At 42.0% G+C, this 23,316-nt stretch overlaps 1 protein-coding gene across 2 annotated transcripts; it reads left to right on the forward strand.

The window, feature by feature from the left end:
* Nucleotides 1-450: 450 nt before the first annotated feature.
* On the forward strand, nt 451-23,296 carry slc37a2 (solute carrier family 37 member 2). Of its 2 annotated transcripts, none has more exons than XM_055941773.1 (18): nt 451-1,129; nt 2,296-2,377; nt 3,531-3,621; nt 3,791-3,869; nt 3,960-4,095; nt 5,216-5,292; nt 5,661-5,827; nt 6,271-6,308; nt 6,641-6,787; nt 7,054-7,144; nt 7,313-7,375; nt 8,985-9,070; nt 9,635-9,683; nt 10,014-10,087; nt 10,454-10,532; nt 10,925-11,022; nt 11,966-12,030; nt 20,184-23,296. In XM_055941773.1, the coding sequence occupies exons 1-18, from the start codon at nt 1,071-1,073 to the stop codon at nt 20,197-20,199; spliced, it is 1,497 nt and encodes a 498-aa protein (XP_055797748.1). In that variant the 5' UTR covers nt 451-1,070; the 3' UTR covers nt 20,200-23,296. The 2 variants fall into 2 exon arrangements, with proteins under 2 accessions (XP_055797748.1, XP_055797750.1); XM_055941775.1 differs by having other exon boundaries at nt 6,671-6,787.
* Nucleotides 23,297-23,316: the final 20 nt, after the last annotated feature.

Below are 23,316 nucleotides of genomic sequence, written 5' to 3' on the forward strand. Positions count from 1 at the left end.
ATCAGAGATGCCTTAATCAACATCATGTCATCGGCTGCCGTGGAGCAGGTGTTGTTATGGGGGTTAACTGCCTTGCTCCAGGGCAGAACGGCTGATTTTTCCACCTTGCCGGTGTTGTGCCGAAAATCTCCCCCAACATGACCCAAGAAACGTTTTTGTAATGACCCAAGAAATACATTTGTAATTTTAGAGAATGTATATAAAAATATAGCCATCATTTTCTGCTGTAAGTAGGTTATAACACATCAAGGAAGACAAACCGTACTTCTCTGCTACTTGAAGAGTTAATGAACGATATTGTTTTTTCATAGCCCGGTGCCCCGGTTGAATGGAGATTACATTTCATGTACAATAGAATGGACTGAACTATACAAACTCTGCCCACCCATGAACTCTCCCATTCAATCATTGCTCCTTTAATTCTGTGACGTCAGACACGGGAATCACGTGTCTACACACTTCGGAATATAGATTTTGTTGAGGCGTTTTGCCTGAGTTTGGAAAACATTAGGGAAGGACTGCCTTCAAACTATTATGCACACAATCTGTTAACATATGTACACATTTCCTTGTGACATGGTAGAGAAGTGCATAGAGTATTTATAGGAACCGGCTTTTATAACGCTATCAGCGGACTCGAGCAAGTATGGAAATCGATGGGAATTCATTGTTTGTGGAGATTCACCCACATCACCATGAAGTAGGAATAGCAAAGCGACTGAAACTTTTTTGATCAGTGCGCGGAGTGTTTTTATTCTTTATATTTTAAATTAATACATTTTAAATTAATAAAAGAAAAATCGGTGTGTTTTTAATCAAAGACAAGTGGAAAAGAATTCAAGCGAGAGCCTGTGAGAAAAGAAGCTGTCTCATGTAACGAAACGTAATCGTTTAAGTTTGTTTTTAGCTAGTTTTAGAGATTTTTTTGTAGTCCTAGTTTTTGTACAAATACTATATCATCAATTGGGTGTATATAAGGCGCCCGATATAACTTTTGAAGCCATGTCTTAGAGAAAATTGTAAGCGGTTTTAACAAGTTTTAAGAAGTTGTTTTGGCTACTCCACCAAAGATGCGGTCTTCTTTGGCTCCCGGCATTAGACTGATCACGTCCTTCTCAAGAGACAGCTGGTAAATTGACACTGTCTTTGAATTATATTGTGACACCCTTTATGGAAACAAAACTAAATGCATTGCATTTTACAGTATGTACTTTGATGATGGGGGAGGGGAAGCGGCGGTTTTGTCCTTAATCAGCTAGATGTCAATGATTGGCAAGAGATTTGGTGTCATTCTATCTATGCATTACTGACATACTGACATTCTAGAATGTTAGGAATTAGTCAACCGTCTAGATTTCATTTGAGCGTTTCATTAGGTATAGTTAAACCCCATATTCAAATATGTATTTGCAAAAAGAAGCATTGACAATCATAGAATGTTACATGCAATCATCCTAGTTGAAGGCTCTTGGATTTGGAAGGCTGTTGGATTTCTGTAACTATTCTGCAATCAACAAAACGTTCTGCATTATTGCTGTCACTGATCCAGTATGCTTAAAGGGTTAAAGGTCACAGCAGGCTTAGTCTCAGGCACTACACTTCCTCCCGAATGGCTGAGTCTGAAATGGCACCCAATTCCCTATGTAGTGTACCACTTTTGACCACAGCACATGGTCAAAAGTAGGACACTAATATCGTGTAATTTGAGAAGCATTCTATATGTTGTGCGCAATTAGCCTGGGTATGAGGAGGTTACACTAGGTTGTAAGTGAGGTGTTAACTGAATTTAACTTGTGGTAAAACCTGCCTTTCCACTCCAAGAAAAGTAAACAGTCAGTACAGAACATGCATTGTGTGTGGGTTGTAGCTAGCTGCCTTCCTGTGCAGTGTGCACCTAGTGTCATGAGGCAGCCAGGTCCCTGTATTGCTCCCAGCACTGAAGAACTATTCTGAATACCCTGTTTTGTTTCCATGTCAGGTTCCCACAAAAAAAAAAGCTTATGTGTACTGTCTATTGTACAGACAAGTCCATGTGAACGATGGTTTTGTGTTCTCCCCAGAACCCTCTCCAGGATGGTAGTTTGAAGCTTGCCTCTCGGTCTCTCTCCCCTCTCCTTCCTTCCTGGTCCTATGATGCTAACATCCCTGGAGACTTCTAGTCTAGACCATGTGAAAGAAAGAGACTGTCCTAAAAACTGTAGAGGGTGTGCTTTGACTTACAAAGAGGTCGAAGTTCATGGCATGGTATTTGCTTTGGATAACATTAGAATGAGCTCTTTTACTCTCTCTGTCCAGGTACCGAGGTTTCACCCTCTTCCTCACCTTCCTCTTCTATACCAGCTACCATCTCTCCCGGAAACCCATCAGCATCGTTAAGGTGATACACTGTCTCCACAAACCTGTATTAAACGTTATTGAAATGTATGGCCACACTGTTTAGCTTTTATATTGTTACATCTCTAGGTGTTCTAGGCCACAAAATCCCTAGAACACTCGAGCCGCACTACAATAGTTAACACTATATACTGAACAAAAATATAAAAACAACATGTAAAGTGTTGGTATCATGTTTCATGACCTGAAATAAAAGATCCCAGAAATGTTAAATACACACAAAGTTTATTTCTGTTGTGCACAAATTTGTTTACATCCCTGTTAGTGAGCATTTCTCCTTTGCCAAGATAATCAATCCACCTGACAGGTGGCATATCAATTTGTAAGTCGCTCTGGATAAGAGCGTCTGCTAAATGACTTAAATGTAAATGTAAATGTAAATGCATATCAAGAAGCTGATTAAACAGCATGATCATTGCACAGGTGCATCATGTGCTCGGGTCAATAAAAGGCCACTTTAAAATGTGCAGTTTTGCCACACAACACAATGCCACAGATGTCTCAAGTTTTGAGTGAGTGTGCAATTGGCATGCTGACTGTAGGAATGTCCACCAGAGCTGTTGCTAGGGAATTTAATGTTAATTTCTCTACCATAAGCCGTCGTTTTAGAGAATTTGTCAGTACGTCCAACCGGCCTCACAATCGCAGACCACGTTTAACCATGCCAGTCCAGGACTGCCGCATCCGGCTTCTTTACCTGTGAGATCGTAAGACCAGCCACCCAGACAGCTGATGAAACTGAGGAGTATTTCTGTCTGTAATAAAGCCCTTTTGTGGGGAAAACCTCATTCTGATTGGCTGGTCCTTGCGCCCATTGGGGGGGGGAAGTCTCCCAGGTGGGTGGGCCTATGCCCACCCATGGCTGTACCTTTGCCAAGTCATGTGAAATCCATGGATTAGGGTCTAATTTATTTATTTAAATTGACTGATTTCCTTATATGAACTGTAACTCAGTCAAATATTTGAAATGGTTGCATGTTGTGTTTATGTTCAGTATAGCTTGTCAGAAAGCGATTTCATAGTTGTTTTTCTTTCAAGACGTTTAGTTCTTTGCCATCTTTATGCAGGTTGTCTTAAAGGCTGAGTGTTTTGTGTCCATGTGTGTAATCTCTGCTTATTGCCCCATGCATGTACAGAGTCAGCTGCACAGAAATTGTTCCACCCTCATTCGACCTCCAAACCTCAATGGAACTGACAATGAAACCTGGTGTGACTGGGTGCCCTTTGGTGAGTCCTCTGCTTGACTTGATTTCTTTGTTAATTTTAAGAAGAAATAGAAATTCTTCCAAAGTTTTCTGAGTGCTTACAAAACCAACATCTAGAAACCACAACATGTCAGTAGAATGGGACCGCAGATTTCATTTGGATATTTTCGGTGTCCTCTTGTTCTGTCCAGACCAGGACAACTACCAGACACTGTTTGGAGCCGTGGACAACTCCTTCCTGGTTGCTTATGCCATTGGCATGTTTTTCAGGTAGGCAGAATGATGTATTTGATTGTGTTTTGTATATGTGTGTTAACTCACTACAAACAGTTGACCAGATGATGTTGTGCGGTTTGACAGTGGGATATTTGGAGAGCGCGTGCCCCTGCGCTACTACCTGACCATCGGTATGCTTCTCAGTGGTCTCTTCACGTGTCTGTTTGGCCTGGGCTTCTACTTGAACATCCACTCAATATGGTACTACGCCTTCGTCCAGGTACGGGTTAAATCTCCTCCAAAACCATTCAGTCACTTGCTCACACTCTGCAGCATAGTTACACTTTTTTTTATTTATTACTTTATTTATACTTTTTTTCGCCATACACTACCATCCCTTCCCTGACTGGAGTAAACTAACGGGAAACAATACTTCTACTGCTACTTACAGCCAGAGGTGTGGACTCGAGTCACATGACTTGGACTCGAGTCAGATTCGTGTCACAAATATGATGACTTGAAAATCGTCTTTGACTTTAACACCAATGACTCGTGACTTGACTTGGATTTGAGCCTCATGACTCGACATGACTTGATACCCTCCCCAAGCCCAAATATAAAAAATGATGCTATTAAAAAAAGTGTGCAGCGCATCAACTCTTCATTTAACGGATTACAGTTTGAATCGGACAGCAGCCAATCAAATTGTGCCAGCTGAGAAAAAGTTGTGCGTGGCAGTGCAGAGGAACGTTGGCGGGTGAATTCAGATGGAGCCCTTGGAAAGATGATACCCCAAATTATTATTTTCGGATATAAAGACAACGCTGTATCAACAAAAAATGAATTGCAACTTGCAAAACATGCGGGAATAAAATTACAGACTGAGGCGCAACAATTTCCAACTTTGTTCAACATTTGAAGCTGCACAAAGAACGGTAAGTCGTGGCTAATATAACCGACAGTTATATATATTTTATTACTTTACTAGTGTATCATGTAGACTAACGTAACGTTAAATCAATGAGCCTCCACACAGTCAGTCAGTGCGGGAACGTGATCACTGCACTCAAGATTGAGCTACAACTGGCTAGGAATTTCTTATTGCACAAGTCCAGGTAGCCCCTTTCTGTTTCAGTATCATGTGACAGCGATAGTGTGATGGAGGGAGGCTGAGAGAGTGTTTCAATGCCAGTACTTTTCTCAAGGCTGTTTGTGAGAATGCAATGTAGGAAACCAGCCCTCCCACCTTCTCTATTTTTATTTGTATCTCTTTCTCGTTGAGATACTTTTTGTATCACAATCTCCCTCTCTTTTTCTCTCATTGGGTCGGGTGTAGGGACATATTTAATGTTGAAATAACAGAGAATTTAAAGACCTCAATCTCCCTCTTACTTTCGTAGGCAATGAATGGACTGGTGCAGACGACAGGCTGGCCTGCAGTCGTGGCCTGCGTTGGGAACTGGTTTGGAAAAGGGAAGTGAGTGAGACATATCCTTACTGTAGACTGGTTCAGCAATGCTGACTACGCAGTATCAGTACCCTCTTTTCCATCTCGTGCAGGGTTTTTATCTGTTGCTCACAGTCAGTCACATGATGTGAAAGTAAAAACAACTGTCCATTCAGCACCTTTGGTTGAGCAGGTTTGATTGTAATACGATTTTGGACATTCAAAATAGGAACTATTTACAGGCGTCCAGTTCCTAATTCAGCATTTGAATGCCAAAAGCTGTCCTCGGTATTTAGTAAGCTGTCTCACTGTTCACCGTCAAGATGTACAATGTTTCTCAAGGTAAATCCACCTCTCATTTCCATCCTATCTGTATGTGTCTGTCCCTCTCCCTCCAGACGAGGGTTCATCATGGGCGTCTGGAACTCCCACACCTCGGTAGGCAACATCCTGGGCTCGCTCATCGCTGGCGTCTTCGTATCCTCGGCCTGGGGCATGTCCTTCATCGTGCCTGGCATCATCATCGCCTCCACTGGCGTTCTCTGCTTCTTCTTCCTGGTGGAGAGTGAGTCTGACCTCTTGGCCCGTATTCTTAAAGCGTCTCAGAGTAGGATTGCTGATCTAGAAGTTTTGCCTTTAAGATTATAATGAATGGACAGAGGGGGCCTGATCCTAGATCAGAGTTCCTACTTTGAGACGCTTTATGGATATGCCCAGACCTTGTTCAAAACATGCCAATAGTGCTGACTGTAATCCATTACAATTTATTGAAGCTTGATAGATCATAGTCAAAATGTTCATTGCTACTATAAAGTTATGGAGGATACATTTTTATTAAGCTAGTTTGAAAAAGAATCATGTTGTATTTCAGAGTTTTCACTGCAGGCATTTCATCTTTAACCTAGACTGTTAACATTAAGACAAAATGTAAAATGAGAGTTGGCTTTTCCCAAGACTGTATTTTGACATGAAAATGTATTTGTGAGCAAAACCTTTTTTCTGTCACAGAACCAGAAGATGTCGGTTGCAGCCCTCCGCAACACCATGTAAGTACAACCAAAGAACACATGAAGTAATTGGTGCCCTTAGTAGTATAGAGAAGGGCTGCCTTGCTAAAGGCCACAAGGGCAGTAGGTGTAGGTTGCACCTCAGATATGATGCCTGGCCCACTTCACTAACCTCTAGGCTACCAGCTATGCCCAGTTTTTGACCTTATTTTTGTTTTGTGATGACCACCGTTTTGTCATTACATTACTTTCCTTCGTAAAACTTGATATTATAGAGTAATAAAATACATGTCAGACAGACCTATTCAACCTTAAAACAGTCAATAGTTGCAGCCCTGGTTAGACCCATGCTAATTGCTGTGTACGGACAGGAGGACAATGAGAAGGAGCCTCTCTTACAGAACTCATACAGTAATGAGGAGATCTTCAGCAGTCCTGGCCAGTCCAACTCTGTCTCCTCTGAGCCGGCAGAGGAGCACACCAAGGCCATCAGCTTCTGTGGGGCCCTCAGGATACCTGTGAGTGGGGATCACAATCTACTTTCATTTTCAGCTGTTTCAGTTGCTGAATCTCAGCAAATGTTACACAAGTATTCCTCTGGCAAAACACAGGCAATCAAAAATAATAATGGGTTGTATTTTATGTCACTGCACCTAAGCCTTGAATTCCTGTTTCACCTCTGTTGTGACTCATTGTTGGTAATTACTCTCAAAACCCACATGAATGCAGTTGACTGTTGTTATGACAGTTGCTATGACTGTGTAATATGTGTGTTATCTTACAGGGCGTGATGGAGTTCTCCCTCTGTCTGCTGTTCGCTAAGCTCGTTAGCTACACTTTCCTCTACTGGCTTCCTCTCTACATTGCTAACGTTGGTACGTACTCAGTTTAGCTACTATTTGTTTACAGTTGTCATTTCACCTGAGGGTTCAAATGCTAACAATGTTTATAAGCTGATAATGATTTGCTTTGCATTGTGAGATAAGCTGTCAATTAATTTTGCGTACTGTGTCACTTAAAATTCCCAATGTTTATTTCCTCAGCCCATTTTGACCCCAAGGAAGCTGGGGACATGTCAACACTATTTGATGTAGGAGGAATTGTTGGTAAGCCTTAACAGTTTTGTGGCGGACTTTATATGGCATTATCTAACCTTCTTATAGCCCAATAATCTGTAAAATCATATGAGGAACCAGGAAGCTCTTCTCTGATTACCTGGATGTTTTGTCTGCACTGTAGTTATAACAAATCATAGAAATAATGAGTGGTTTCTGCAGTCATAACAAAAGAGGCATAACAAGTAATGTCTGCAGTCATAACATAACAGGCATAACAAGTCATGTCTGCAGTCATAACAAAACAGGCATAACAAGTCATGTCTGCAGTCATAACAAAACAGGCATAACAAGTCATGTCTGCAGTTATAACAAAACAGGCAAAACAAGAAAATGTCTGCAGTCGTAACAAAACAGACCATATACAGTGTCTTGGAAAAGTATCCATATCCCTTGGATTTCTTCAGTTTATTGTGTTACAAAGTGGGCTAAAAATGGATTTAGTTGTATTTTTTTTGTCAAAATCTACTCAAAATACTCTGTCAAAGTGGAACAATTCTAACATTATTCTAACAGAAAAATTTGACTCGCTCTGTGTGAAAAAATAGGGGTTAACATGATTTTTGAATGACTAACCCTTCCTCTGTCCCCCAAACATACAGTTGAAGTCAGAAGTTTACATACACTCAAAACTCGTTTTTCAACCACTCCACAAATTTCTTGTTAACAAACTATAGTTTTTGCAAGTCGGTTAGGACATCTACTTTGTGCATGACACAAGTAATTTTTCCAACAATTGTTTACAGACAGATTATTTCACTTAATAAAGCACTGTATCATAATTCCAGTGGGTCAGAAGTTTAAATGCACTAAGTTGAGTGTGCCTTTAAACAGCTTGGAAATTCCAGAAAATTATGTAATGGCTTTAGAAGCTTCTGATAGGCTAATTGACATCATTTGAGTCAACTGGAGGTGTACCTGTGGATGTATTTCAAGGCCTACCTTCAAACTCAGTGCCTCTGCTGGACATCATGGGAAAATCTAAAGAAATCAGCCAAGACCTCAGAAAAATAATTGTTGACCTCCACAAGTCTGGTTCATCCTTGGGAGCAATTTCTAAACGCCTGAAGGTACCACGTTCATCTGTACAAACAATAGTACACAAGTATGAACACCATGGGACCATGCATCCTTCATACCGCTCAGGAAGGAGACGCATTCTCTCTCCTAGAGATGAACATACTTTGGTGCGAAAAGAGCAAATCAATCCCAGAACAACAGCAAAGGACCTTGTGAAGATGCTGGAGGAAACCGGTACAAAAGTATCTATATCCACAGTAAAACGAGTCCTATATCGACATAACCTGAAAGGCCGCTCAGCAAGGAAGAAGCCACTGCTCCAAAACCGCCATGAAAAAGCCAGACTACGGTTTGCAACTGCACATGGGGACAAAGATCGTACTTTTTGGAGAAATGTCCTCTGGTCTAATGAAACAAAAATAGAACTGTTTGGCCATAATGACCATTGTTATGTTTGGAGGGAAAAGGGGGAGGCTTGCAAGCCGAAGAACGCCATCCCAACTGTGAAGCACGGGGGTGGCAGCATCAAAGGACTGCTGTCTCCCCCTGTGTGTTAAGGGTGTGTGCTGTGTTTCTGCAGGGGGCATCGTGGCTGGACTGGTGTCGGACCAAACTGGGGGCAGAGCCTCTACCTGCTGTGTCATGTTAATCCTGGCTGCCCCTATGGTGAGTGTGCTTTCACACATAAGACATCACTGGCTTTTAACCATGTGTAACACCATGGCCATTTATAGTGTCTCTTTAGTATAGGACACTTATGACTCCTTAAATTGTAAATGTGGCATTCAAGGGAAATCTGTACATTCCAAACTTTAGAAAACCGGTGCTGGGCAAAATATACTGTTGATAAGGAAAGGCCTGCACAAATGCCTGAATTATAAATGTGGACTAAACACTTTATATTCACTTATGAAAAGAGGCAATTCTCTATGTCAAAGTTTTGATCACACAATCACATATATGCAATGTAAATATGACTGCATGATGGACACAGAAAAAGGAATTTGGCTGTGCTTGGAGCTCTGGATTTGGCAGTGAACTTCACCCGCTGCCCAAGCCTGAAAACATTTTATGTTAGTCCGTGAGCTCCTTTACAGTAGTGTGTCAATCCGTTTTTCAGCATAGCTCAATGTTTTCCTTTGGGTCTGCATGTGGGTTAGTAAATCCTTCAAGAGTGACACATTTGACCCACGATCCAATCTAAATGTTTGTTTTTTGTTGCTTTCCTAGCTGTTCCTGTTCAACCACATTGGACAGCATAGCCTAGCAACCACAATCGGTAAGAGTTAAGTTATTCTGTATGAAATTTGACTTTGAAGCCATAGAGCTATTTTGGTTTCAACGCCTCTTACTGAACTACATAAATGCTCCAATTTAACACATTGTACATTGTACTTTACTGTGTGTCGGTTGTGTGTTTGTAGCCTGTGGATTTCACATTTACGCTTTGTCATTTGGCAGACACTCTTATCTACGACTTGCAATCGGTGCAACCAATATAACAACCACAATATCACTATGAAAAGCTTATTAAAAATAGCCTTTGTCTGCTAGCTAGCATACTGTACATGCCTGATCCACTTTGTTGCTGTTTTCCTCTACCTTGTAGGGATGCTGTTGGTGTGCGGAGCCCTGGTGAACGGCCCTTACGCCCTCATCACCACCGCTGTGTCTGCTGACCTGGTAAGCACATCCATCCCAGGCTGCACTGCTGCATACCTTTCTCACATGAAGTCCTCAGCTCTCCCGAAGTGGAGATAAGCCCTTCTTTTCCCCCTCTCACCCCAAATTCCCCAGGTTCCCTGTTAGTCCAAGACACTGTCTAATGCGTCTTTCCTCGATTCCTTGCATTCTATCTCCCTCGCCTCTTTCTCAAACCGTGTTGGAGAAGACGATCCCAAGGTCCCTCCCATCAGACCTTCACCTTCCATGCGTTTTGAGAAGAGGCGGAGGAGAGAGAACGCAAGGAATTGAGGAGAGACACATTTGGAAAGAGTCCAAGTCTTTTATGCTGAATGTTGATTCAAAATGAGGGTTTTTCTTTCATAGGGGACGCATGAGAGCCTGAGAGGAAATTCTAGAGCGTTGTCAACAGTCACTGCAATTATTGACGGCACGGGGTCAATAGGTATGTGGGGAATTTCTAGGACACACACGTGGGATTGGTACTCTATGATCTTGTTGTTTTTAGATTTGATGCTTGTAATGGTAACTAGTCATGGGTTGGTGGTGCTAAGATGCCTTTGTGTGCCTGTGTCAATGCATGAAGGAAGGTTTTTATTTTAGGTTGCCTATGTTTTGAGAGATGCTCAGTCATTGCAGTGTTATGTGACAATTACAAATTGTATACAGTTTATGTACAAGGTCCATGGCTCATACAAAACTATTTTCCATTGTAAATCATGTAATGTTCTAAAGGCAGACTTTTTATGATTGTTGTCCCAAATCAGATTGTATATCCAGTCCTGGTTTCAGGTGCTTTGGTTCCCCTGACTCTCTTATTTTCTGACTGTCTTCTAGGTGCCGCCCTAGGTCCTCTGTTAGCAGGGCTGATCTCTCCGACGGGATGGAACAATGTCTTTTTCATGCTGATCACTGCTGATATCCTCGCCTGTTTGGTTAGTTTTTAATCTTTGTTTTTATTAACATGTTTTATAAATCACTACAATATTTTTGCCACATGTTCAAAGAAGGTGCTACACCTGTGGATTTTGTACAAAATGAATGATACCCTTGATACCAAATGATACACTACATTACTACAATACACTACAAAAGTATGTGGACACCCCTTCAAATTAGTGGATTCGTCTATTTCAGCCACGTGTATAAAATCGAGCACATAGCCATGCAATCTCCAGAGACAAGCATTTGCCGTAGAATGGCTCGTACTGAAGAGCTCAGTGACTTTCAATGTGGCACCATCATGGGATGCCATCTTTCCAACAAGTCAGTTTGTCAAATTTCTGCTCTACAAGAGCTGTCCCGGTCAACTGTAATTGCTGTTATTGTGAAGTGGAAATGTCTAGGAGCAACAATGTTTCAGCCACAAAGTGATAGACCACACAAGCTCACAGAACAAGACCGCCGAGTGCTGAAGCATGTAGCGTTTAAAAATTGTCTATCCTCGGTTGCAACACTTCGACCGAATTCCAAACTGCCTCTGGAAGCAACGTCAGCACAAGAACTGTTCATTGGGAGCTTCATGAGATGGGTTTCCATGGCCGAGCAGCCTCACACAAGCCTAAGATCACCATGTGTAATGCCAAGCGTAGTCTGGAGTGGGGTAAAGCTCGCTGCCATTGGTCGCTGGAGCAGTGGAAACACGTTCCCTAGAGTGATGAATCAAGTTTCACTATCTGGCAGTCCAACGGACAAATCTGGGTTTGACAGATGCCAGGAGAACGCTAACTGCCCGAATGCATAGTGCCAACTGTAAAGTTTGGAGGAATATTGGTCTGGGACTGTTTTTTAAATTGTGTTACATATATATTTCTATGTGTAAAAACATAGATATGTTTTAGTAAGCTGTGTTGAGTGTGCTGTCTCCCTGTTTTCTAGCTGCTGTCCAGGCTGGTGTATAAAGAGATGAGGGGCTGGTGTGGACACAGCCCCAGACATGGAGGGTAAGCCGCTCACGACTACACTGCTGGGAATGATAACCAATCAGGAAACCCAAAGCTGGTTTCCTTTTCTTATGATAAAGAGGCTGCTAAGTGCAATAAGTCATGTTAGTCATAAAATCATACCCATTTTATCCAAGAAGTGAACAAATACTGGCTACTTCACTTAAAAGGGGCAAAATGCAATTTGACTTGAGTGTGGACTAAAATGACTATTCCTTTAAATACAGGTCAAAGCCACAAATAGAGCTACTTCCCAGAGCTTTATACATTAGCCTTTCCCTAGAGGTTAAGGGTGCTCATTATTCTACTCCAAAGTGGCCTCCAGGCTGCTGATTAATTGGCTAGCTTTAATAAGGGAAAAATTGCAATTGCACCTCAGGCTATTTAAAAAAATCAAAAGTTGTCATTCACGATTAACCTGGGACCTTGATTGCGTCTTGAGAGTTGTATATTTCCACCAGGTTCCCATAGGATTTGAGACGTGATTGTCTTTGAATGGATGACTAGAGTTGGTGTTATTAGACACTGTATCAAATTATTTATTTATACATACACTACCGTTCAAAAGTTTGTGGTCACTTAGAAATGTCCTTGTTTTCCATGGAAATATAGTCAAGACGTTGACAAGGTTATAAATAATGATTTTTAATTTAAATAATAATTGTCCTTCAAACTTTGCTTTCGTCAAGGAATCCTCCATTTACAGCAATTATAGCCTTGCATACCTTTGGCATTCTAGTTGTCAATTTATTGAGGTAATCTGAAGAGATTTCACCCCATGCTTCCTGAAGCATCCCCCACAAGTTGGATTGGCTTGATGAGCACTTCTTACGTACCATACGGTCAAGCTGCTCCCACAACAGCTCAATAGGGTTGAGATCTGGTGACTGTGCTGGCCACTTCATTATAGATAGAATACCAGCTGACTAAATATTTCTTGCATAGTTTGGAGCTGTTCTTTGGGTCATTGTCCTGTTCTAGGAGGAAATTGGCTCAAATTAAGCGCCGTCCACACGGTATGGCATGACGTTGCAAAATTGAGTGATAGCCTGCCTTCCTTCAAGATCCCTTCTACCCTGTACAAATTTCCCACTTTACCACCACTAAAGCACCCCCAGACCATCATATTGCCTCCACCATGCTTGACAGATGGTGTCCAGCATCTTTTCATTTTTTCTGCGTCTCACAATTGTTTTTCTTTGTGATTCGAACACCTCGAACTTAGATTCGTCTGTCCATAACATTTTTTCCAATCTTCCTCTGTCCAGTGTCTGTGTTCTTTTGCCCATCTAATCTTTCATTTTTATTGGCCAGTCTGAGATATGGCTTTTTCTTTGCAACTCTGCCTAGAAGGCCAGCATCCCGGAGTCGCCTCTTCACTGTTGACGTTGAGATTGGTGTATTGCGGGTACTATTTAATGAAGGTGCCAGTTGAGGACTTGTGAGGTGTCTGTTTCTCAAACTAGACAGTCTAATGTACTTGCCCTCTTGCTCAGTTGTGCACCGGGGCCTCTCATTCTTTCTATTTTGGTTAGAGCCAGTTTGCGCTGTTCTGTGAAGGGGGAAGTACACAGCGTTGTACAAGATCTTCAGTTTCTTGGCAATTTCTCGCATGGAATAGACTTAATTTCTCAGAACAAGAATAGACTGACGCATTTCAGAAGAAAGTTCTTGAGCCTGTAATCAAACCCACAAATGATTATTCTCCAGACACTCAACTAGTCTAAAGAAGGCCAGTTTTATTGCTTCTTTAATCAGCACAACAGTTTTCAGCTGTGCTAACATAATTGAAAAAGGGTTTTCTAATGATCAATTAGCCTTTTAAAATTATTAACTTGGATTAGCTAACACAACGTGCCATCGGAATACAGGAGTGATGGTTGCTGATAATGGGCCTCTGTACGCCTATGTAGATATTTCATAAAAAATCATCCGTTTCCAGCTACAATACTCATTTACAACATTAAAAATGTCTACACTTTATTTCTGATCAATTTTATGTTATTTTAATGGACAGAAAATGTGTATTTCAACAAGGACATTTCTAAGTGATCCCAAACTTATGAACGGTAGTGTGTGTATAAACTCAGCAAAAAAATAAACATCCTCACTGTCAACCTGCGTTTATTTTCAGCAAACTTAACATGTTGAATCTTATGTTCATACAAATATTTACACAACTGAGACATAAACTTAACAAGTTCCACAAACATGTGACTAACAGAAATGGAATGATGTGTCCCTGAACAAAGGGGGGGTTAAAATCAAAAGTAACGGTCAGTATCTGGCGTGGCCACCAGCTGCATTAAGTACTGCAGTGCATCTCCTCCTCATGAACTGCACCAGATTTGCCAGTTCTTGCTGTGAGATGTTACCCCACTCTTCCACCAAGGCACCTGCAAGTTCCCGAACATTTCTGGGGGGAATGGCCCTTGCCCTCACCCTCAGATCCAACAGTTCCCAGATGTTCTCAATGGGATTGAGATCCGGGCTCTTCGCTGGCCATGGCAGAACACTGACATTCCTGTGTTGCAGGAAATCACGCACAGAACGAGCAATATGGCTGGTGGCGTTGTCATGCTGGAGGGTCATGTCAGGATGAGCCTGCCGATAGGGTACCACATGAGGGAGGAGGATTCCTTCAACGATAAATGCGAATCCGACCATCACCCCTGCTGAGACAACCGCGACTCGTCAGTGAAGAGCCTGTCCTGTCTGGTTCAGCGACGGTGGGTTTGTGCCCATAGGAGACGCTGTTGCCAGTGACGTAAAGCAGGTCCTCACCAGACAACAGGCCTACAAGCCCTCAGTCCAGCCTCTCTCAGCCTATTGCGGACACTCTGAGCACTGATGGAGGGATTGTGCTTTCCTGGTGTAACTCGGGCAGTTGTTGTTGCCATCCTGTACCTATCCGCAGGTGTGATGTTCGGATCCTGTGCAGGTGTTACACGTGTTCTGCCACTGCGAGGATGATCAGCTGTCCGTCCTGTCTCCCTGTAGTGCTGTCTTAGGCGTGTCACAGTACAGACATTGCAATTTATTGCCCTGCCCACATCTGCAGTCCTCATGCCACCTTGCAGCATGCCTAAGGCATGTTCACGCAGATGAGCAGGGACCCTGAGCATCTTTCTTTTGGTGTTTAGCAGAGTCAATAGAAAGGCCTCGTGTGTCCTAGGTTTTCATAACTGTGACCTTAGTTGCCTACCGTAAGCTGTTAGTGTCTTAACGACCGTTCCACAGGTGCATGTTCATTAATGGTTCATTGAACAAGCATGGGAAACAGTGTTTTAAACCCTTTACAATGAAGATCTGTGAAGTTATTTGGATTTTTACTAATTATCTTCGAAAGACAGGGTCCTGAAAAAGGGATGTTTCTTTTTTTGCTGAGTGTGTGTGTGTGTGTGTATATTTAAATGTATTCATCACATGCTTGGTAAACAGGTGTAGACTAACAGTGACATGCTTACATATAGGCCTTTCTCAACAATGCAGAGAAAAAGAAAATGGAGAAATAAAGCAATGTAAAAAAAATTAAAAATAAATAAACAATGAGTAATGATACACTAGGTGCCAGTGTCGAGTCGATGTGCAGGGGTACGAAGTAATTGAGGTAGATATTGTATGTGCATATAGATAGGGGTAAAGTGACATAATAAACTGTATCAGCAACGTATGTGATGAGTAAAATAAGTTAGTGCAACAAGGCTCAATGTAGATAGTCCGGGAAGCTATTGCATTAACTTAAGGATTCCACCCTTTTTTCAATTTTCGCCTAAAATGACATGCCTAAATCCTCCTGCCTGTAGCTCAGGACCTGAAGCAAGGATATGCATGTTCTTGATACCAATTGAAAGGAAACACTTTGAAGTTTGTCGAAATTCATGTAGGAGAATATAACACATTAGATCTGGTAAAGATAATACAAATAATTGTATTTAAAAAAAAATAAAAAAAATACATGTTGTACCATTGTTGAAATGCAAGAGAAAGGCCATAATATATTATTCTAGCCCAGTTGGAATTTAGATTTAGCAATGTATGTGCAAAGTTTTAGACTGGTTCAATGAACCATTGCATACAGTGGGGAGAACAAGTATTTGATACACTGCCGATTTTGCAGGTTTTCCTACTTACAAAGCATGTAGAGGTCTGTAATTTTTATCATAGGTACACTTCAACTGTGAGAGACTGAATCTAAAACAAAAATCCAGAAAATCACATTGTATGGTTTTTAAGTAATTAATTTGCATTTTATTGCATGACATAAGTATTTGATACATCAGAAAAGCAGAACTTAATATTTGGTACAGAAACCTTTGTTTGCAATTACAGAGATCATACGTTTCCTGTAGTTCTTGACCAGGTTTGCACACACTGCAGCAGGGATTTTGGCCCACTCCTCCATACAGACCTTCTCCAGATCCTTCAGGTTTCGGGGCTGTCGCTGGGCAGCACGGACTTTCAGCTCCCTCCAAAGATTTTCTATTGGGTTCAGGTCTGGAGACTTGCTAGGCCACTCCAGGACCTTGAGATGCTTCTTAGTTGCCCTGGCTGTGTGTTTCGGGTCGTTGTCATGCTGGAAGACCCAGCCACGACCCATCTTCAATGCTCTTACTGAGGGAAGGAGGTTGTTGGCCAAGATCTCGCGATACATGGCCCCATCCATCCTCCCTTCAATACGGTGCAGTCGTCCTGTCCCCTTTGCAGAAAAGTATCCCCAAAGAAGGATGTTTCCACCTCCATGCTTCACGCTTGGGATGGTGTTCTTGGGGTTGTGCTCATCATCCTTCTTCTTCCTCCAAACACGGCGAGTGGAGTTTAGACCAAAATGCTCTATTTTTATCTCATCAGACCACATGACCTTCTCCCATTCCTCCTCTGGATCATCCAGATGGTCATTGGCAAACTTCAGACGGGCCTGGACATGCGCTGGCTTGAGCAGGGGGACCTTGCGTGCGCTGCAGGATTTTAATCCATGACGGCGTAGTGTGTTACTAATGGTTTTCTTTGAGACTGTGGTCCCAGCTCTCTTCAGGTCATTGACCAGGTCCTGCCGTGTATTTATGGGCTGATCCCTCACCTTCCTCATGATCATTGATGCCCCACGAGGTGAGATCTTGCATGGAGCCCCAGACCGAGGGTGATTGACCGTCATCTTGAACTTCTTCCATTTTCTAATAATTGCGCCAACAGTTGTTGCCTTTTTACCAAGCTGCTTGCCTATTGTCCTGTAGCCCATCCCAGCCTTGTGCAGGTCTACAATTTTATCCCTGATGTCCTTACACAGCTCTCTGGTCTTGGCCATTGTGGAGAGGTTGGAGTCTGTTTGATTGAGTGTGTGGACAGGTGTCTTTTATACAGGTAACGAGTTCAAACAGGTGCAGTTAATACAGGTATTGAGTGGAGAACAGGAGGGCTTCTTAAAGAAAAACTAACAGGTCTGTGAGAGCTGGAATTCTTACTGGTTGGTAGGTGATCAAATACTTATGCCATGCAATAAAATTCTAATTAATTACTTAAAAATCATACAATGTGATTTTCTGGATTTTTGTTTTAGATTCCGTCTCTCACAGTTGAAGTGTACCTATGATAAATATGACAGACCTCTACATGCTTTGTAAGTAGGAAAACATGCAAAATCGGCAGTGTATCAAATACTTGTTCTCCCCACTATCTGTTCAAAATGTTGTATCAAGACTGCCCAAATGTGCCTAATTTGGTTTATTAATACTTTTAAGTTCATAATTGTGCACTGTCCTCAAACAATAGCATGGTAGTCTTTTAATGTAATAGCTACTGTAAATTGGACATTGCAGTTAGATTAACAAGAATGTAAACTTTCTGCCCATATCAGATATGTCTGTCCTGGGAAATGTTCATGTTACTTACAACCTCATGCTAATCACATTAGCCTACGTTAGCTTAACACCGATCCTATAGAGGTTTTAAGTACCTGACTATGTTTTCAAATGGTCAAAAAGACACACAGCTTCAATTTCTCAGGCACCAATTTTGCTAGGGCTGTCTGGGAGTGGTCTGAGTGGTGAGGGGAACACTGAAAGCTAGCTAATGGAATTTAGAATGCACTTCCTTATTGTTTTATTAACTAATTTACCACCTGGTGAGGTCACCAGGCAGGCCAAAACTCCATCACACCAAACAGGCTGACATTTCAGGCAGTGTTTTAGAACAGCTCTTTTACATTAAATAAATAAATCTAGTTTTGGGCTGCACTGGGGCTTGTAGGCTTTTTTTAAATGATAGCAAGACTACATTACCCAAAATATATGGTGTATCGTGTTTTGGTTTGTCATAATACAGTTACACTACAAGCCAAGGTGTCTGTTTCTTTGTGCTACAAAACGGTGTTGAAGGTTAAAGGAAGCTGTATGGTGGATAATCCACAACTGCGCATCGCGCCGGCCACTCTCACGCTGTCCCGTTTATTCCAAGTTCCAAACTTAACCCTCACATCCTGTGAAATAATGTTGCTTTCAAATAAAGCAAGACCCCATCTCAAACAACAATTGTGCACCTCATTGCTCTATGCTGCCCCCCATTTATTCCACCTCCCAAACTAACTCGATAGCATTAGCCTCTCTCCAGCAAAATTGTGAGTAGTTTTAATTTTATCAATCAATCAAATGTATTTATAAAGCCCTTCTTACATCAGTTAATGTCACGAAGTGCTGTACAGAAACCCAGCCTAAAACCCCAAACAGCAAGCAATGCAGGTGTAGAAGCATGGTGGCTAGGAAAAACTCCCTAGAAAGGCCAGAACCTAGGAAGAAACCTAGAGAGGAAGCAGGCTATGAGGGGTGGCCAGTCCTCTTCTGGCAGTGCCGGGTGGAGATTATAACAGAACATGGTCAGGGTTCCATAGCCGCAGGCAGAACAGTTGAAACTGGAGCAGCAGCACTGCCAGGTGGACTGGGGACAGCATGGAGTCATCCGGCCAGGTAGTCCTGAGGCATGGTCCTATGGCTCAGATCCTCCGAGAAAGATAGAGAGAGCATACTTAAATTCACACAGGACACCGGATAAGACAGGAGAAATACTCCAGATATAACAGACTGACCCTAGCCCCCCGACACATAAACTACTGCAGCATAAATACTGGAGGCTGAGACAGAAGGGGTCGGGAGACACTGTGGCCCCGTCCGACGATACGCCTGGACAGGGCCAAACAGGCAGGATATAACCCCACCCACTTTGCCAAAGCACAGTCCCCACACCACTAGAGGGATATCTTCAACCACCAACCTACCATCCTGAGACGAGGCCGAGTGTAGCCCAAGAAGATCTCCCCCACGGCACAACCCAAGGGGGGGCGCCAACCCAGACAGGAAGATCACGTCAGTGACTCAACCCACTCAAGTGACGCACCCCTCCTAGGGATGGCATGGAAGAGCACCAGTAAGCCAGTGACTCAGCCCCTGTAATAGGGTTTGAGGCAGAGAATCCCAGTGGAGAGAGGGGAACTGGCCAGGCAGAGACAGCAAAGGGTTGTTCGTTGCTCCAGTACCTTCCCGTTCACTTTCACACCCCTGGGCCAGACTACACTCAATCATAGGACCTACTGAAGAGATGAGTCTTCAGTAAAGACTTAAAGGTTGAGACCGAGTCTGCGTCTCTCACATGGGTAGGCAGACCATTCCATAAAAATGGAGCTCTTTAGGAGAAAGCCCTGCCTCCAGCTGTTTGCTTAGAAATTCTAGTGACAGTAAGGAGGCCTTCGTCTTGTGACCATAGCGTACGTGTAGGTATGTACGGCAGGACCAAATCGGAAAGATAGGTAGGAGAAAGCCCATGTAATGCTTTGTAGGTTAGCAGTAAAACCTTGAAATCAGCCCATGCCTTAACAGGAAGTCAATGTAGAGAGGCTAGCACTGGAGTAATATGATCAAATTTTTGGGTTCTCGTCAAGATTCTAGCAGCCGTGTTTAGCACTAACTAAAGTTTATTTTGTGCTTTATTCGGGTAGCCAGATATACTCAGTTGAAGATTCTGTGGTGGTTCCTACACCGCCAGTCCTCAAATATGAAATGACATTGAATTAATCAGATCCAATGATCTGGTGCCTATGTTAATAACCGGAATAGGTTTGCATTCGGTCCATTCTGAAATAGGCTAATCTAACCTTGTGTTGGCAGGTTCAAAGAAATCTGAGTGGCCGCCTGGGACAAGAGACCGTATCACACCTGCGAGGATGGGCGCAGGAAAAATGACCCAGTAATAATCCCTGAGGCACACCATGATTCATACGGTACTAGTCCTTTCATCCTTCAACCTTAATGGGTCCAGACCTCGTCCCCAGTGGATGAAAGGAGCTGAAAAAGGAGGAAGGGGCCATTGATATTCTGGGACCGTCTGACAGAGAGAACATGTCCCTTCCTCAAGTGACCGCAAAGCTCTTTCTCTTTTAAACCCAAAAAATACACTTTAATTTTTTTTTTTAATAGACTGTCTCTCTTATAGCCCCTCTCAGTGCAGTGTTCATCTTTCATATTTTAGCATTACAATTCTGTGCACACTGTGCCTTTCCCCAATCTCCCCTCCAGTTGACATCATTTTGCACAGCTGGGGGATGCCAAACTACATAAGCAGTAAAGGAGGAGTTTCAAGGTAATCAAGGGCTGTGGAGGTGAATGTCATCACCAACAAAAACACAACAGATAAGGAAACATTTGCTGACCGATCTTAAAAAAAATAAAAAAAACTCTGACACCATCACATTATTCCATTTGTCTCTGATGCAAATGGTTGTTGAAATGTTTATTGATCAATGATTAGAAGTTAGTTTGTATCCACCATGTGCACTTCGTTGTTTTGTTTTTGACTCCACCCCTCCTAGCCGGCCTCGTCATCAATTTTGAGCAGGGTGTGTGATGATACTGATGGTTTGTCGGGACTAATATTTTTTACGGTTGTGGCTAGATAAAGAGTTCCCAAACTTTTTTGGCCCACGACGCCTTTAGATTTTTTTTGTGATTTTTAATTGTCTATAACCGTCTATTACAAATCAATCTGACAGTACTTTTGACAGTATTTCAATCTGAAGGAAGTATGGTTTGAAGTGACTGAAATGCATCAACGGTATTGGGAAGTTCAGAAGATCATCACGCAATAATTCTGTGTAGAAAAGAACACCATCATTGATGTTCTTTTCCCACCCAGTTTGATTTAGTTAGCGCCTAGTCTTTTGCACTCTGTTCTAATGAATCCTGCGTGGCTTGTGGGCATTGTAGAGGATAACATATGTGTTTTTTAGAGTCTTATCTTTCAGTGATGGGGTTATAATATTTTGTAGCTTAAACCATTCAAAAGATAGAGCCACATTTGTAGAAAGAGAACAGAAACTGCTCTGTTTATTACAACTAAAACTAGCAGCTTCTATGAACTAAGCAAGATTTCAGACTTTCCCTTGCGACCCCCATTGGGAAACGGTGGGCTAGATGGAGTTCAGCTACGGAGAGAAGTTTCTGTACATAGCAGGTTAGGAGAGTTCATTTAGCAGGTTAGGAGAGTTCATTTAGCAGGTTAGGAGAGTTCATTTAGCAGGTTAGGAGAGTTCATTTAGCAGGTTAGGAGAGTTCATTTAGCAGGTTAGGAGAGTTCATTTAGCAGGTTAGGAGAGTTCATTTAGCAGGTTAGGAGAGTTCATTTAGGAGGTTAGGAGAGTTCATTTAGCAGGTTAGGAGAATGAAGTTAAGGTTAGGAAAAGGGTTGGGCTTAGCTAAAATGCAACGGTTGTCAACAACTGTTGTCCTCGACGCGACATCTAGATGGAGCTGTACTCCATCTAGTCACAATCGTAGGAACCGTCTCTCCCGACAAACCATCGGTATCATAACAGGGGCTTTTGACTTTTGCCGTCGGGCTCCTAAATTGCAAGTTGAGCGCCAACTCCTCCCACGCGACCAACAAACGAGCTCACCCAATGTTTTCAAGTGGGACTTTGATTGTAAATGTATCCCTTTTAGTGGCACGCTACCTACTCTCCTACATATTTATTTGGCATAGAAGCTAAAATGTAATTTGGCTCTATACTCCAGCTTTTTGGATTTGAAATCAAATGAGCCGACAATACATAATGTCACCTTTTTATTTTGGGGTGTTTTGTGTTTAACTATTTAGAAATGAAGCATTTAATGTATCTAGTCCCCCCATTTTCAAGGTGTCATACGTTTTTAGACAAATTCACTTAGTGTATTACATTTATTCAAGTTTAGTATTTGGTCCCATATTCCTAGCACACAATGGCTACATCAAGCTTGAGACTAAACATTTGTTGGATGCTTTTGCTGTTTGTGTAGGTTGTGTTTCAGATTATTCTGTGCCCAATAGAATGGTAAATAATGTATTTTGTCATTTGAGTCACTTCTATAGTAAATAAGAATATGAAATGTTTCTGAACACTTCTACATTAATGTGGATGATTCCAGATAATCATGAATGAATTGTGAATAATGATGAGTGAGGAAGTTAGAGGCATAAATATTATACCTTAACCTCCCCTGTTATTGATAATGATGAGGTTAGAATTTGTTTAGGGGCATGATCTTTGTACGTCTAACTTTCTCGCTCATCCTTATTCACCCTCAAATAACAGGTCACATTCTGTCTTGTAGGGTCATATAAAACATTTAATATCAAATCCAAAATGCTGGAGTATAGAGCTGAATGTAAAAGTTTTAGCTTCACTGGCCAAGTAAATACCTAGGGGACCAGTGTCCGTATTCCTTTTTTTTTTCTTTTTTTTAATGAATTGATGTTTCATTCTTTGTAGATATTTATTTTTTATTTTTTGTTGACATTTTAGTCATTTAGAAGACTCTCTTATCCAGAGTGACTTACAGTAGTGAGTGCATACATTTTCATACTTTTTTTGTACTGGTCTCCCATGGGAATCGAACCAACAACCCTGGCATTGCAAGCACCATCCTCTACCAACTGAGCATCCTCGCCGGTGGGCCATGTTATTAAGGTGATAATTGTACTTTAGGGACCCTCTGTTGCCTTGTAGTCAGAGGCGTTGTTAGAGGGGGCGTAATCTTTTTTTAAATATAATTGAGGAGGGATGCAGATAGTTGTAGTGCCCCAAATAAAGTCAGATGTTATACCATGCATAAGCTATGCTGAGGGCAGGCTGTATTATGTGACATGACAAATATTCCAAGTACATTTAGAAAACATTTAAATGATGAAGTGTATGTACATCAGATGTCTGATTTAAGCTGAATAAATCTGAGCATGACCAACTGTATTTCATTTCCTGAAAAGGGC

This window comes from Salvelinus fontinalis, chromosome 13, assembly GCF_029448725.1.
Source record: "Salvelinus fontinalis isolate EN_2023a chromosome 13, ASM2944872v1, whole genome shotgun sequence".
Taxonomy (NCBI): domain Eukaryota; kingdom Metazoa; phylum Chordata; class Actinopteri; order Salmoniformes; family Salmonidae; genus Salvelinus; species Salvelinus fontinalis.

Excerpts from the sequence above, each read along its gene's own strand:
- slc37a2 (XM_055941773.1), top strand. The coding sequence starts at position 1,071 with ATGCGGTCTTCTTTGGCTCCCGGCATTAGACTGATCACGTCCTTCTCA. Across the intron at positions 9,071-9,634 it reads TAATCCTGGCTGCCCCTATG|CTGTTCCTGTTCAACCACAT; the intron begins GTGAGTGTGCTT and ends TTGCTTTCCTAG. Across the intron at positions 9,684-10,013 it reads TAGCCTAGCAACCACAATCG|GGATGCTGTTGGTGTGCGGA; the intron begins GTAAGAGTTAAG and ends TCTACCTTGTAG.